General features: G+C 39.4%; 1 protein-coding gene across 3 annotated transcripts in view; it reads right to left on the reverse strand.

Moving 5' to 3' along the window:
* The window catches only part of PRORP (protein only RNase P catalytic subunit), a 54,092-nt gene extending 41,335 nt beyond the window's left edge, over positions 1 to 12,757 (reverse strand). The window contains exons 1-4 of one of the 3 annotated variants that reach the window (XM_075753992.1): positions 12,619 to 12,757; positions 10,650 to 12,068; positions 8,326 to 8,373; positions 2,629 to 2,761 (exon numbers count right to left, since the gene is read on the reverse strand). In XM_075753992.1, the coding sequence (XP_075610107.1) occupies positions 2,629 to 2,761; positions 8,326 to 8,373; positions 10,650 to 11,653 (1,185 nt within the window). In that variant the 5' untranslated portion in view covers positions 11,654 to 12,068; positions 12,619 to 12,757. Of the gene's footprint in view, positions 1 to 2,628; positions 2,762 to 8,325; positions 8,374 to 10,649; positions 12,069 to 12,163; positions 12,472 to 12,618 lie in introns of those variants that run through there. The other 2 variants (XM_075753994.1, XM_075753993.1) reach the window with 2 other exon arrangements.
* Between the last annotated feature and the right edge of the window lie 10 nt (positions 12,758 to 12,767).

The following is a 12,767-nucleotide window of genomic DNA, read 5'->3' on the forward strand; positions in this document are numbered from 1 at the left end:
GTATGAAGTAGCCGCAAAGGGAATGAAATTACTGCATTTGTGTATTTGAGAGAAACACCTAGGAGCAGCTGCGACATGAAAGTCATCACAGCAAAAGTTGATTCTGCCTCTCAGTGTACCGATTATACTACCTCAGGCTCAACGGCATAGCTCCTAATTAAATGCAGCCAGAGTAAACATGCATCCGACTGAAAACATCATCTAGACATTGGTACAAAAGGTGATGTCTTGTTACAATTGTTTTCTCTCTATGGCAGCCTACAAGGTTGCAGCTTGCTATATTAGATCATCATATGACATCCCAATAGACCTTTCAGTAGCTGCGCATAAAGATCTGAATCGATGTCTATTTTTAAAGTGTAACAGGTATTTCCTTATCATAGATAATCAGTTTTATAGTTCATGCAAGCCATCTTTGCAACATATTTGTTAATAGCGTTCACCATCATGCTGATGTACAAACCCAAGTTTTTGATTTTCTATCCTAAAACTAATTACAAAAAAAGATTTTTTTTTTTAATCATAGCACAACAGACCACTTTTGGAGGATCCTCAAAAAACCAAATCCTTGCTCCTAATTTTCTACTCTGATCGCATTTATTCTTAAATAAAATCAAATAAAGTAATGATGCTGCTGCAAAAGTAAGACAAAAGACTATTCCTCAGGGAAGAAAAAAATAAGATTCCAAATGCATTACATATTCAATTTGAAACATTGTTGGAAAAATATGTTCAGAGCTCAAAACAAGTCAAACTGTTTCTCTGACTAATAATTTCATTGCAAGAAACACGGATGCACTAAAGAAAACTAGTTAGGAGAAAAGAAGGAATAGAAAGCTAAAATGTTTTCTCTTTGAATTGCGGCTACTACAAAAAAGTGACTGACTGGAAGATGGAAATCCCCCCTCTCCGATACACTTCATTACATCCTATCCTCTTCACCTAGTTCCCCCTCTGGAAAACCCTGGCTGCAGGAGAAGTCACACAGTCTGGCATACCTAAAATGGACAGCATATTTTCATCACCATACGTCTGCTTTCAAAGCACAAAGGCAACTAAAAAGTCCCAAATTTATTTCTGGAAACCTCTGACACATCACAGCACTGTTTTGCCTCTACCCCCACATCCACGTTCAAAATTCACTGAGGGAGCAGACTGTAAGCTGTACGGCCAACAGGAAACACACTGAATTCATCTCCATTCAGCCCCCTGGTGACCGACCACCTGCCAATAGGGAACTGGAACACGGTCAACTTGAAATTAGCAAACAGGTGGCCCCAGAGTGGTACATAACAGAATTTCAGCTATCACACAGACTAACAAAATCTACTGACATCAAAACTTAAAATAGTGTGTTGAGTCTTTCATTAGGTTGCATTCATTTGATCAATCAGGTTCTCAAACAGGGGGAGCATCACTTCCACTACTGCTCATCTTGGGCATGAATGTCCTGTTACCCAGAACTCTCTTCCTAAATCTCCCCGCCTTCAACTGCAACTGCTAATCTAGCCTTGCATACTTGACAAATTTGAAATTTTCAAGCCAGCAGTCACCACAGGGAACAGAAATGAAACTTCACAGACTAGACAGTTAATTGGTTAAGGAATTAAAAGTTTTGTTGTTGCTTTCTTTAATAAACCAACCTCAACCATAATTTTCACAAAGGCTTTTAGAGAACAGATAGTTGTATAGCATGCAATAAAACATATCCCTTTGCTTATTATAGAATACCAGTACCCATTAAATACTTAAAATTATTGCTACATTTGTAAGGATAATTTTCCTGCCCTGTACAATTCACAGCTAAATCAGCTAAAAGTCCTGAACTGAGGAGAAAATCTGTGTGGAAAGTAGATGTCTGGACAATAGGCTGCCTGTACCACAAGCACCCCAACACTAGCTGTTTCAAGTTTCTACAACTGTTACACGTGCGCAAGTCTGTGACGGCAGAAAGCCTGAAGAACTTAACCTGGTGTCCTCTTCCGTATTTTCAGAACTGGTGCAGTACTGAGGTGCCAGCTGCAGCACAATGACATCAATACTCATAAAGGTACAGCAAAAGCACCCTGAGATGTGACGTGGGCTCCATCTACCGGAGCTCAGCTTCATGCCAAATTGCTGCTGCCGCATCGCTGATCACACAAAATGAGTAAGAAATAGAACTGCAATATATTATAGTGTCTGGGAATTATGCCCTCTCATATGCCCTCACTGAACTTAAGAAACACTAGGATTTCTAGTTTTTTGCAAGCTCAAAACACTAGATGTCTTATTTTGTTTTAGTTACGGGGTTTTATTACATATATAAAGTTTAGCTTTTGAAGGATTAAAAGATTTCCATACTTTTAAATTCTTTAATGTAAAAAAAAAATTACAATTTAATGATTTCGGTATCCATTAACAATGCACTGAAAATATAAGAACAAAGACAATATGAAAAATGTCAAGATTTAGACCCATTTTATAAACATAATTGAAAAAGATACATAGGATACTGCAGGATCTAATGGCCTATTAATGTTTAAAGTAAAGAAAAAAAAAAAAAAATTTGTGATGTTTTCAAAGTACTTGAACATTAATTGTGTATTACCCTCCTAGCCAATGAACCTGACAGCATGCAAGACCTACCTGTGGGCTTGTCTTTCTAAACGTGTCAGTTCCATGTATCACATCTCTTATTATTCTTTCTCTGAGATTATCATACTCCTCTTCAGTGAGGTCACTATCCTCCAACTGATGGTTGCAAACTGGGCACTGTCCACTGTAATAGTAAAACAAAAAAACAGAAGGATAAAGGCTTTTATATAAGAAATTTTAGTAACTTATTGAGTGCCTGTGTACGAGCACAATTCTTTACAAGAACTCCAACACAGTACAATCATCAGAAAATTAGTTGTACTCTTTCTGGGATGCATCCAAATCCTACTAAAGTGACTAGAAATATTTTTATGTGATTTACTGCGATCAGGATCAAAGACTTAACTCTAGAGACATTTGAGGATTTAGGACTAAAATTCTGCATGAGAGCATGGGGAAAAAAAGAGTATTTAAATATTCACCAGCACTTAACTAGGCCTTGAGAGATCAGAGTTCAATTCTCAGCATTACCACACTTCTAATATGTAGAAGTTTCCCTACTACACATGAAAGTCCCCACAGAAACATACAGCCCAGATCTCCATGTGGGAAGGTGATGCAGTTGCACTGGTTTGGCCAGCACGTATGAAGTAGCTGTAGGCATACTAGTTGAAGCTAGCAGGCAGGCCGCAGAACCTTGGTCTAGCTATAAATCCATTCCAAAGTGTTACAACAAGAAAATGCACCAGTTAAATGTTCCAATATTGTGCCACTGACTGCTCCTACAAAAAAGCTAAGCTATCTGTGCCTGGTTTATCAAGGCTTGGAATAGCAAAACCTGTCACAGGTGTAGGAATACCCTAACCCTAAAGAAAAAACAAAACATAAAATAAATAAATAAAGAAAAGGTAACATAAATCTGCTGTATTGTTGGAAAAGCAAATAATAAGCAAGACTGCCTTCTTTGTGCCACTTGTCTTTTGCTATTAGACTTCCCCTTATTTCTAGGCTAAGACCGTTTGAGCAGATCTCTCTAAGGTGGTCAAAGTGAACAAACTGAGAACATGCTTGCTTTGAAAGCCCAGAACAATTCTAAGTCACACTGATACTGCATGTCTGTACAATGCCCAGTTCCACTAGAGATTTCTAGTATCAGGCTGACTGTACCCAAACAGAAAGCAGTTTTACATTGCTATCTCCTGGCGGCTAATCACTACTTGTTTCTTTTTTGCTAAGAAACTTTTGTTCCTGCTGTGTAACACAGGCTAAATATCATCACATCAATCTAGGAACGTGGACTGTTGCAGGTGAAAAAGCTCTGCAGCTACAGTCAGCCAATGCCATCATTTAGTGATCACTTCCCAGAGCCAGAAACACCACTCCATCATGCACAGCTATGTCAGTGATTGTGTGACTGCATGCAGTGCCGGGACAGTTTCCTTCATCATTCACATCACCCACTTCTCAGTACTCTTAGTTTCCCTACTGCAGGGCCAGCAGCTATGGTAACAATTGAGGTTTTGCAAATTCCAAATTACACATTGTTCTGTCTCTGACAAACACAAGAACTCTCCACTGATCTGTTCATGCATGTTTTTAATACTAAAAGACTGAAGAGATTGAAAATCCATCATAAAAGAAAAGATTACAGAATAGAACAATAAGGGATGTGAAAAAACAGACATCAAACTCTTTAGTTTCCTCAAGAAGAGTGCTGGCATACCATAGCAGATCCTGAAAAATTTTCCAGAACAGCATGAGTGAGGCAATGCTACAGAGAACACTCAGATCCATGCCAGCCATGAGGCACAAGTGTTTGTCTAACCAATCTAGTGCTGCAGAAACTCCCCAGCACTGGGAAAGTCCATCAAAACAAACCCCAACCACAAGAACAATGTCAACTTCTTGTTGGGGTGTTATTCCTACAGTCTGCTAGCACTGCACACACATAATTCCAAGACACAAAACAAGACAGGCCTAACTTCCATGGCCACCTCTGGATTTTTGTATGGTCTTCCAGAACTGTATCTTGAGTCAAAGAACAAACATCATCTTTAATATCTAGCCTTTTCTGTTGTTTCATGTCTCACAGTCACAACCTCTGCCCTAATGCATAGTCTACAGGAAACCAAACTGGAACTGTCATTGCTTCCATGTCCCATTTGTCCATTCTTTTCTTTCCTAGTTGTCTCTCCCATTAGCCCCTATAAAGTAAACACATAATCAACACAGTGCACAACTCCATACCCAAGTCAAAAATGTATGTCATGCATCATCACCATGAGCCTCTGGGCCCACCACAAAACCAGCATGTAAGGTGGGGTAACAGTGGAGGACTGAGACAAAAAAACCTGCATCTCTGTGCTTGAAGTGTGAACTACATTAAACTTTTTTTTTTTCCCCCAAAAAACTTATCTGAAAGTTTTGCAGATACGCTTTCTACAGACAAACCAATGAGCTACAAATATACATAGTACCTGAGTACACTTCTTGACTTGCATCTCTGATCGCGGGTTAAACCTAGAAATTTTTCCAAGCTTAACTCTTTAATAGCTACATGAAAAAGGAAAAAGAAATGGTCAGATAGGACATTAACAAACACTAAGGGAATTCACAGTTAGTCATGTCTGTTCTCAAGCACTTCTGCCAAGAATATTAGACATAAGATCCAGCTTGCATCTTCATCACCAGACTGGACACTCCAGCCACAGTACCAAGAAAATAAGCAGAACCTAATAGCTTCTCCAGCAGGCAATAAAATGACCCTTAGTCTGAAGGCATCTTTGGTTCTTCCTGGCTGACAAACAATGCCACTTGCTCCCACTTAAGCATCTCTTACACGCAGGATATGTTGTTGATGTTTCACATTTTTCTATCATGCTCAGAAGCTATTCACCCAGCTGGGCATAGTTTGAACTGAAGGAGTAACCATTCTTCTCTGAATCCATCCAAATACCTTATTTTCACAAGCACAATCTCAGAACCGAGTAGTAGGATTTGAGCTTTAAGTGTTAAAATGGAACAGATTATTCTCCCTGGCTGTCTCCACAGGGACATCCTAGAGATGCCAAAGCTATAATTTTCTAAAACTATGGCAATCAGAAATGTTAAATTCTCCCAATAATTGTGTCTATACATTAATGCACATACCATAAGCCGAGACTGCATTAATTGCAATGCTGACAGTGCATTTACTGAATCAAAAAAAGTTATGCATGGAATGTCAGCAATGGACATTCACTGCTGCACACAAACAATACACTCCAGTTGCTCAACCCACTGTGGCCACTGCAGGCTTAGCCTATGTATTAATATAAGCAACAAGACTGGCTCCTCATATAGCTGTAAAGTTACCATGAGATACATCTAATTGCATTAAGGAACTTCACAGTTTGGCAACAGAGAAGAAAGGCCTAACGAAGTGTTATGAGACGATTTCAAAATCATTAGGCCTAACATTTAAGGACCTGTCCCATACTTAACTTGGATCCTTCTGCGACTACCACTTTCAGATTACTTGAAAAAAACAAACCTCCCCCATACCCCAACAAATCAACTCACCCCAACCACTGAGCAACAGCCAAAGCTCCCAAAGCCAGTTTCTTCTTGTGAATTCTCAATGTGGATTCCCAAAGGGAGAAGCAGCACAAGAAAAACTCAGCATTTTGCAAGACTGGACCCTTAGTGTAACCGCTGCTTTATTCCAACCATACCTTTAAAATTACCTTGCAATTTTTGTAACTTCTCACTGATCATTTTAGGATTTCACGCTGAGAAATTCCCACACCCACAGCTTTCACCTCTGTAGGAAATATAGCTGTCCTTACAGCTAATTGACCATTTAACTACTTTTTTGAGAGACTACTTTTTTGAGATAGATAGACAGACAGACAGACAGATTTGGAGTATCATGGCATCTACGCCTCAAACATGAAGTCAGACACGCTACAGTAATTTGAACACAGGCTCACAAAACTCCAACTGCAGCTTTCCATAGCTGACCTTTGAAATCCAAAGCTTTTGTAACTCTCAAAGAAATAAGGTCAGCAAACTTCAAGGTTTGTTTGCAGAGAGTTCAAGCTTCTGACTATCACAGTTCAAAGAAACTAGGAGCTCAGTGCTAGAGGAAGAAGAAAATATCCTGCATGTGAGCATCTTTGATATATCTGCCAGTATTTATACAAAATCAGAATAACCTGTGAATAAGCCCATTAAATTGTCAAACTCAGTTCAGGAAAAAATAGTTGTTCTGGATTTTTTTAACTCCAGTTGAAACATGCTTTAAGACATAAGTTATGCAGACTGCAGAGACCAGTCTAGTAGCAATCACCACATGAGTTTCAGAGATACCTTAAGGGCTTTGTCCTTTATGATCAAGATTAAAAAAACACAAAATAACCCCAAGGAAAACCAACAAACTTTTTATTTTTTTTCTTTCTTAAATCCTAAGGATCTTTTCTGACAGCAGCCATTTAATTTAAACACAATAAAAATCTTATATTCTTTTTCTTTTCATGAAGCCATTTAAATTTTATTCAAATACTTATCCAAGTAGCCTACCTCAAACTTGTTTATTTCAAAACAAAAAGTGTTCATACACCTATCACAAAATAATTACCATATGGCATCTTGTCACTACTGTGTTCAGACTCTTAATCCATGATAAAATGTGAGGTGATATAAGTTAGTTTAGCTCTTAAAGTCTGTAAAAGAGTTTACAGACAGTAAGATAACAAACTTCATCTTAACCAAAACAATCAGCTTTAGAATTTTAAAACTCTAAAGGCTGAAAAAGGTTGTCTAGAATTTGGTAAATACAGTATAGTTACACATATGCACTCATACATAATAATAATAATCCACTTTCCAGTGAGCAATCCCTACTCTTAGGACAGGGAGTTACACTGTTCTTTCATGGGCTTCAAAACCAGCAGACTCTACATGTGCTTTTACTTCAGAGTATGCAACACAGTGTATTTTTAAAAAAACACCAAAACCCCCCATAATCTATTGGAGTCATTCTTATAATCAATACATTTATAGTCGCAAAATTGCTATGAAACCACAGAACTATGTTTTGGGACATGGTTTAGTAAACATGGTGGTGTTGGGTTGACGGTTGGACTTGATGATCTTAGAGGTCTTCTCCAATCTTAAGATTCTATGATTCTATGAAATAGAGTAACATTTAAAATAGAAATTTACAGACATTAAGAAAACTCTGCTGTAATAGAAACATGTGTCCAAGTTACCCCTGTGAAAATCTAATATAAGAATCATTTTGTCTTCACTGAAAATCAGGTGGGAAGGGAGAACCCTTCCATCTGTACAAATTAACTGCAGCATGTGAGTAGTATCAGTTTTCCAGAAGACATTCATTTACACACAAAACTGCTCTGTTAAATATCCTGTTAAACAATGGTATTATATAGCCAACCAAAAAAGTAAGTCTTTAATTCCTAAACAGTAAACAAATAAGCCAGCTCTTATTTTTCTCTGCAATTTTCTGTCTTAGCTCTGCTTAGCATAACTCCTTTCCAACTGTGCATGTTGGGTCTTGTTTAATACACAAGAATGAGTTGGGAACTGGAATTCTGGAAATCATATGTACACAGCAAAGGTTCATATTCTTAAGGATTAAAATCTTTTCTTATATAAGGAAAGCTATCTTTTATATTCATGAAAGAAGAGTTCAAAATAGAATAATCAAAGACAACACCTCACTTTTAAAAAAAATGTTGCATTTACCTGTCTTTAATGTTGGTCAGCTGTCCTCTCCAGTTCCCTCCTGGTATACTAATATGTACACAGGGAAAGATAAATAAAACATTAGATTCTTATTTAACAATACCTGGATTACAGATAAAGAATAATTCTATTCTGGTCAACATTTAGAAATAAAAGACCAATTAATCATCTACCCTCCAAAGATTCATATATAATTTAGCAGTGCTTGAAAATATAAAGAACCAGCATTTAACAACATGCAGAGAACTAACATCATCAACCTTCCCTGTTTATGTTGTCCTCAAATATTAAGAACCAAACAAATAACCAGGCTGCACTGACATTTTTTAAGTTGCTGCCCTACACATTCATAAAGCACCTCAGAAAACAGATAGGAAAGCAGGAATCAAGATTTCTATGCAGATGTCATTCTGAGAAATTAAGAAAGATATGCTCATAACAAAATGCTACACTGAGCCTTTTTGACTTCATATCATTATCTTCATCATTGTCACCGCCACCATCATGCTGGTGTAAATAGTCCTTATTGCCCACAGGATCCCAAATGGAATAGGCTACAGAATAGGAATATCCACACCAACATGCAACTGCAGACATCTTTCCCTTTGCCACTGTGTTTATTATCATAGGCTGCACAATCACACATGCCATAGGCTTTGGAGTAACCATCCTGCCTCTGCTCTCCTTTCACATTTCTCATGCTGATACATAGCGGTTCTTTAGTTTTCTTACAAAGACAGTAGGCAACAGAAAATGCTCTGATTCTTTGTTGCAGGCTCAGATCTCTGTATTTGCTTTACTCAGTAGTATAACTCAGTGCCTGTTTGCTCTTCAGAAAAATCATTTTTTAAAACTAACACCTATTCAGTTACACTCGCAGAGCTCACTTCCATGCTTACTGTACCATCTGTTTCCTTGGTCAGCAAAAGTTACCTCCCAGCCTGCATTGTTTTTGCAAGACTAACAGTGCTAGAAGTTACCCGATTCTATTTCTTTTTGGGAACTCCACGTAAACTGCTTATTTATTTTCAACCACCAGCATATACAAATTCAGTGCTGGCAAGTGGAACAGACAGGTAAAACTAAGCATTTTGTACAGGTCCACAGATAAAAAGCCAGAAAGGATAACTGATCACCTAGTTTCATCCCTCTGTTATGGACTTTGTTTCTTCTTCATGTTTGAAACACTACTTCCTCTAGGGAAACACCCAACATTCATCTTAAAACATGAGCCTACTACAATCTTTCATGAATTGTTCTAACAGTCAAACACAGTATTAAAGATACAAAGAGGAGTTTGCACGTCCAGCTTCAGCTTGCAGCACTGGTTTGCCACTATATACAGGCAACATATGGTTCTTCAACATACTCACTGCCCCTGCAGTCTCCTTGTCAAGGACTTTTTACTACGTTGAGTTTCCTGTACATGCAGCACACACCTACAGGTAAGTCCTCCTCTAGTCACTGGGAAAATAGCACCCCGCCACATACTTTCAGCCACTAAACCAATTCACCTCAACTGAAGCCTACTCTGTCTGCTCCCTGGCTGTTCCCAGGAAAGAAAACAGCTAGGGGACAGCAGTGTAAACCATTCTATTAGTGATAGTGCGTTCCCACAGCCATATTTTCTATCCAGGAAGACTAACTTGTAAATTGAAGCCAACAGTTAAAAAAGAGTCACAGATGGGCTCACATACAACAGCATGACAAATATGCAGTGGGCTCAGGTGAACTGTGCATGTGCAGCATAACTAGTTGCAATTTGCAGTCTGTCCGTCACTGCCCATGAAAACAAACTGCGTGGCCTGCTAAGTACTGTGCTAAAACAAAGAGCCTCCTATCAAGATAATTCGTCTCCTATTATTCTATACAGAGTCAACACTTAATCTTCACTTAACCTAAGCTAAATTTGGTGGCTCTCTCCTTTAAAGAGAGAAACTACCTAATTTTCAAATAACTTACTACTTCTATACTCTGATATAGGAAAAACTATAGGAAAAACCCTTATATCTGTCAATATTCCAAATGTACCAACCCCAGAAAGAGATGAAGTCAGATACTTTGGATAGCTATGACCCATCACAATTTCCTACTTTCTGTATCAGGGAATAATATTTAACAGGTAAAATCTTTCAAGGAAAGGTGAAATCAGTATGAACTTTACACTTGGAGCAAAAATAAAACGCATCCTTTCGTGACAATATATCTCTTATGGAAAAGCAACAACCAAAATGAGATGGTGAGGGCTCTTATTAGACTTGATCTGTGGAATAATCTGAATCCCATCCTCATGAACAGGAGCTTGCTATTGAAATATTATTTACCTTTCAAACCATAGCTTTATACTCCGCATAAACATTTTGTGAGGGTATATTTGGTTGTTTCTCAAATATAAGAGGATACCAAACAGCTCTTTTTGTAACTCGGCACCTTTCATACCCCTGCTGAAGTCAAAAAAGGCCTGCAGGACATCCAAGGTTGGCACCAAATCCTTAGTCAACATTTCACGGTAAAGTTCAAATGCGAGGTTCATTTCTTGGTGACGGCCAGCTGCTTTGATACAGCATTCATAGTTAGTCCGTGAGGGAATCATAATCTTTTTTACTTCTTCCAAAAGAGTCAAGGCCATTTTCCACTGATCTGAATTACTCAGCCCCCTGATAATAAGGTTGTAAGCCCCACTTTCTAAAATCTTAAATTTTGTTTTCATTATCTCATACACATCATGAATTTCTGAAGTCTGCCCCTGCTGGACACACAATGCCAGATATTTGACCAACAAATTATAGCCAATGTCACCATTATTCTTTGCCACATGGGTCAGCAAAGACTTGGCCACATCGATGGGGCTGTTGCACCTGATCATACTGTTAAACATCACTTCTTCAAATACGGCAGGTGATTGAAAGCTTTCCCTCAGTCTGTTCCATTCCTCAGCCTGCAAAGGTTTTTCTGGAGGCTGTATGTTGGTAAATTTATGCCTTGACAGAACTTGACTCATTAACTGTTTCTTTGGAGCTCCAACAGAGGAAGAAAAGTGGAGCTTCCCTTCAGATATTTCTTTAGTCTCCTCATCCCATCCTTTTTTTTCTTCATCATAATAAATTTCAGACCTTTTCTTGGTAGGAAAGACATCAGTTCCTTTGGGATCCACTGGTAATGCAGTGCTGGAAGAGGTCATATAACTGAAATAGCTAGCCTTTTCCCTACTGGGGATGCTAAAAGAGACAGCAAACAGTTGTTGGCATCTTGAAATAGGCCAAAACATACGACATTTCCATAGCAAAGCCTGAAAACAATGTTGACTAGTTTGAGAAAAGAGTGCCATGACAAGAAAAATTAGCTATTAGCCCACTGTATAGAACAAAGTTATAAAATGGAAGATGCAGTTTACATCAGGACGTTTATTATAAAAGCCCAGGGGCTGTCAAGCTGTATAAGCTTCAGTTTCAAAATGCTTGTTCTATGAATCCTTTCTGCTTCTTAAGACAACAAAAAAAGGTAAATTTTTTCTTTCACAAAAATCAATCTCTTCAGACTGTGAGAACATTCATCCAAAATGAGGGTATCTTTCTTCCTAGAGAAGATGCTTTACAGGTTTGCAGCTTCTCATTTCTGTTTGTTGGTTACTGTAAAGATGAGTACTGAGTATGTTGTACGCAGACAGGCAACTCTGGTGCGGCTAGACAAAAAGCACAGATTTTTTTCTTCCTGCCTTCACCCAAGTCGAGTTGGAAGGTTTCCTAAAAATAAAAATAACACCACAACATCATGACCTGCTTCGTGCTTTCCTGTCGTATTTACATCTGCATGCTAGCAAACACAAAGTTCAAGATACCTCGACAGTTTCAGGTCAGGAATCCCATTCCTGATCCCTCAGGCAGCCCCACCACAGGATTCCTACATTGGTTTCCTCATACCTTTCAACCTGTGACAAACTTCCGTTGAACTGGCTTCCCCAATCATAAATCCTTGGTAATGCTGCTGCCAAAGAGGCAGAGCAACACCACTGGCAGTAACTACAGTGAAATCTCACGTAAATGTTAAGTTATAAACGTAAATATGAGGAGGTTCATGGGCAGCCGGTGCGTTTCATGAGGCCTCACGTCCCTCACTCGGTGCCCTGCTCGGCCCGGCCGCGCCCCCGTACACTACAACTCCCAGCGTGCACAGCGGCCCGGCCCTCAGCAGCGCCCGGCCGGCTGGGAAACACTCTCCCCCTCCTCCCTTTACCCCGCCAGAGCGTAACGAAGCACGGTCCCGGTGATCCATCCCATCCCGGGATGGGCCTACCTCGCTCGGTGCGCGGCGGCCATGGGCACCTCGGCGCTGCGAGGCACCGGCAGGGAGGCGCTTGCAGCACAGGCGAGCACTCGGCGGCCAAGGCTCTCGCCGCCCGCTAGCCCGGAAGCGCTGCCGGGCCCGCGCCTGGGCTTGCAGCC

Source organism: Balearica regulorum, chromosome 5 (assembly GCF_011004875.1).
Source record: "Balearica regulorum gibbericeps isolate bBalReg1 chromosome 5, bBalReg1.pri, whole genome shotgun sequence".
NCBI classification, from domain to species: domain Eukaryota; kingdom Metazoa; phylum Chordata; class Aves; order Gruiformes; family Gruidae; genus Balearica; species Balearica regulorum.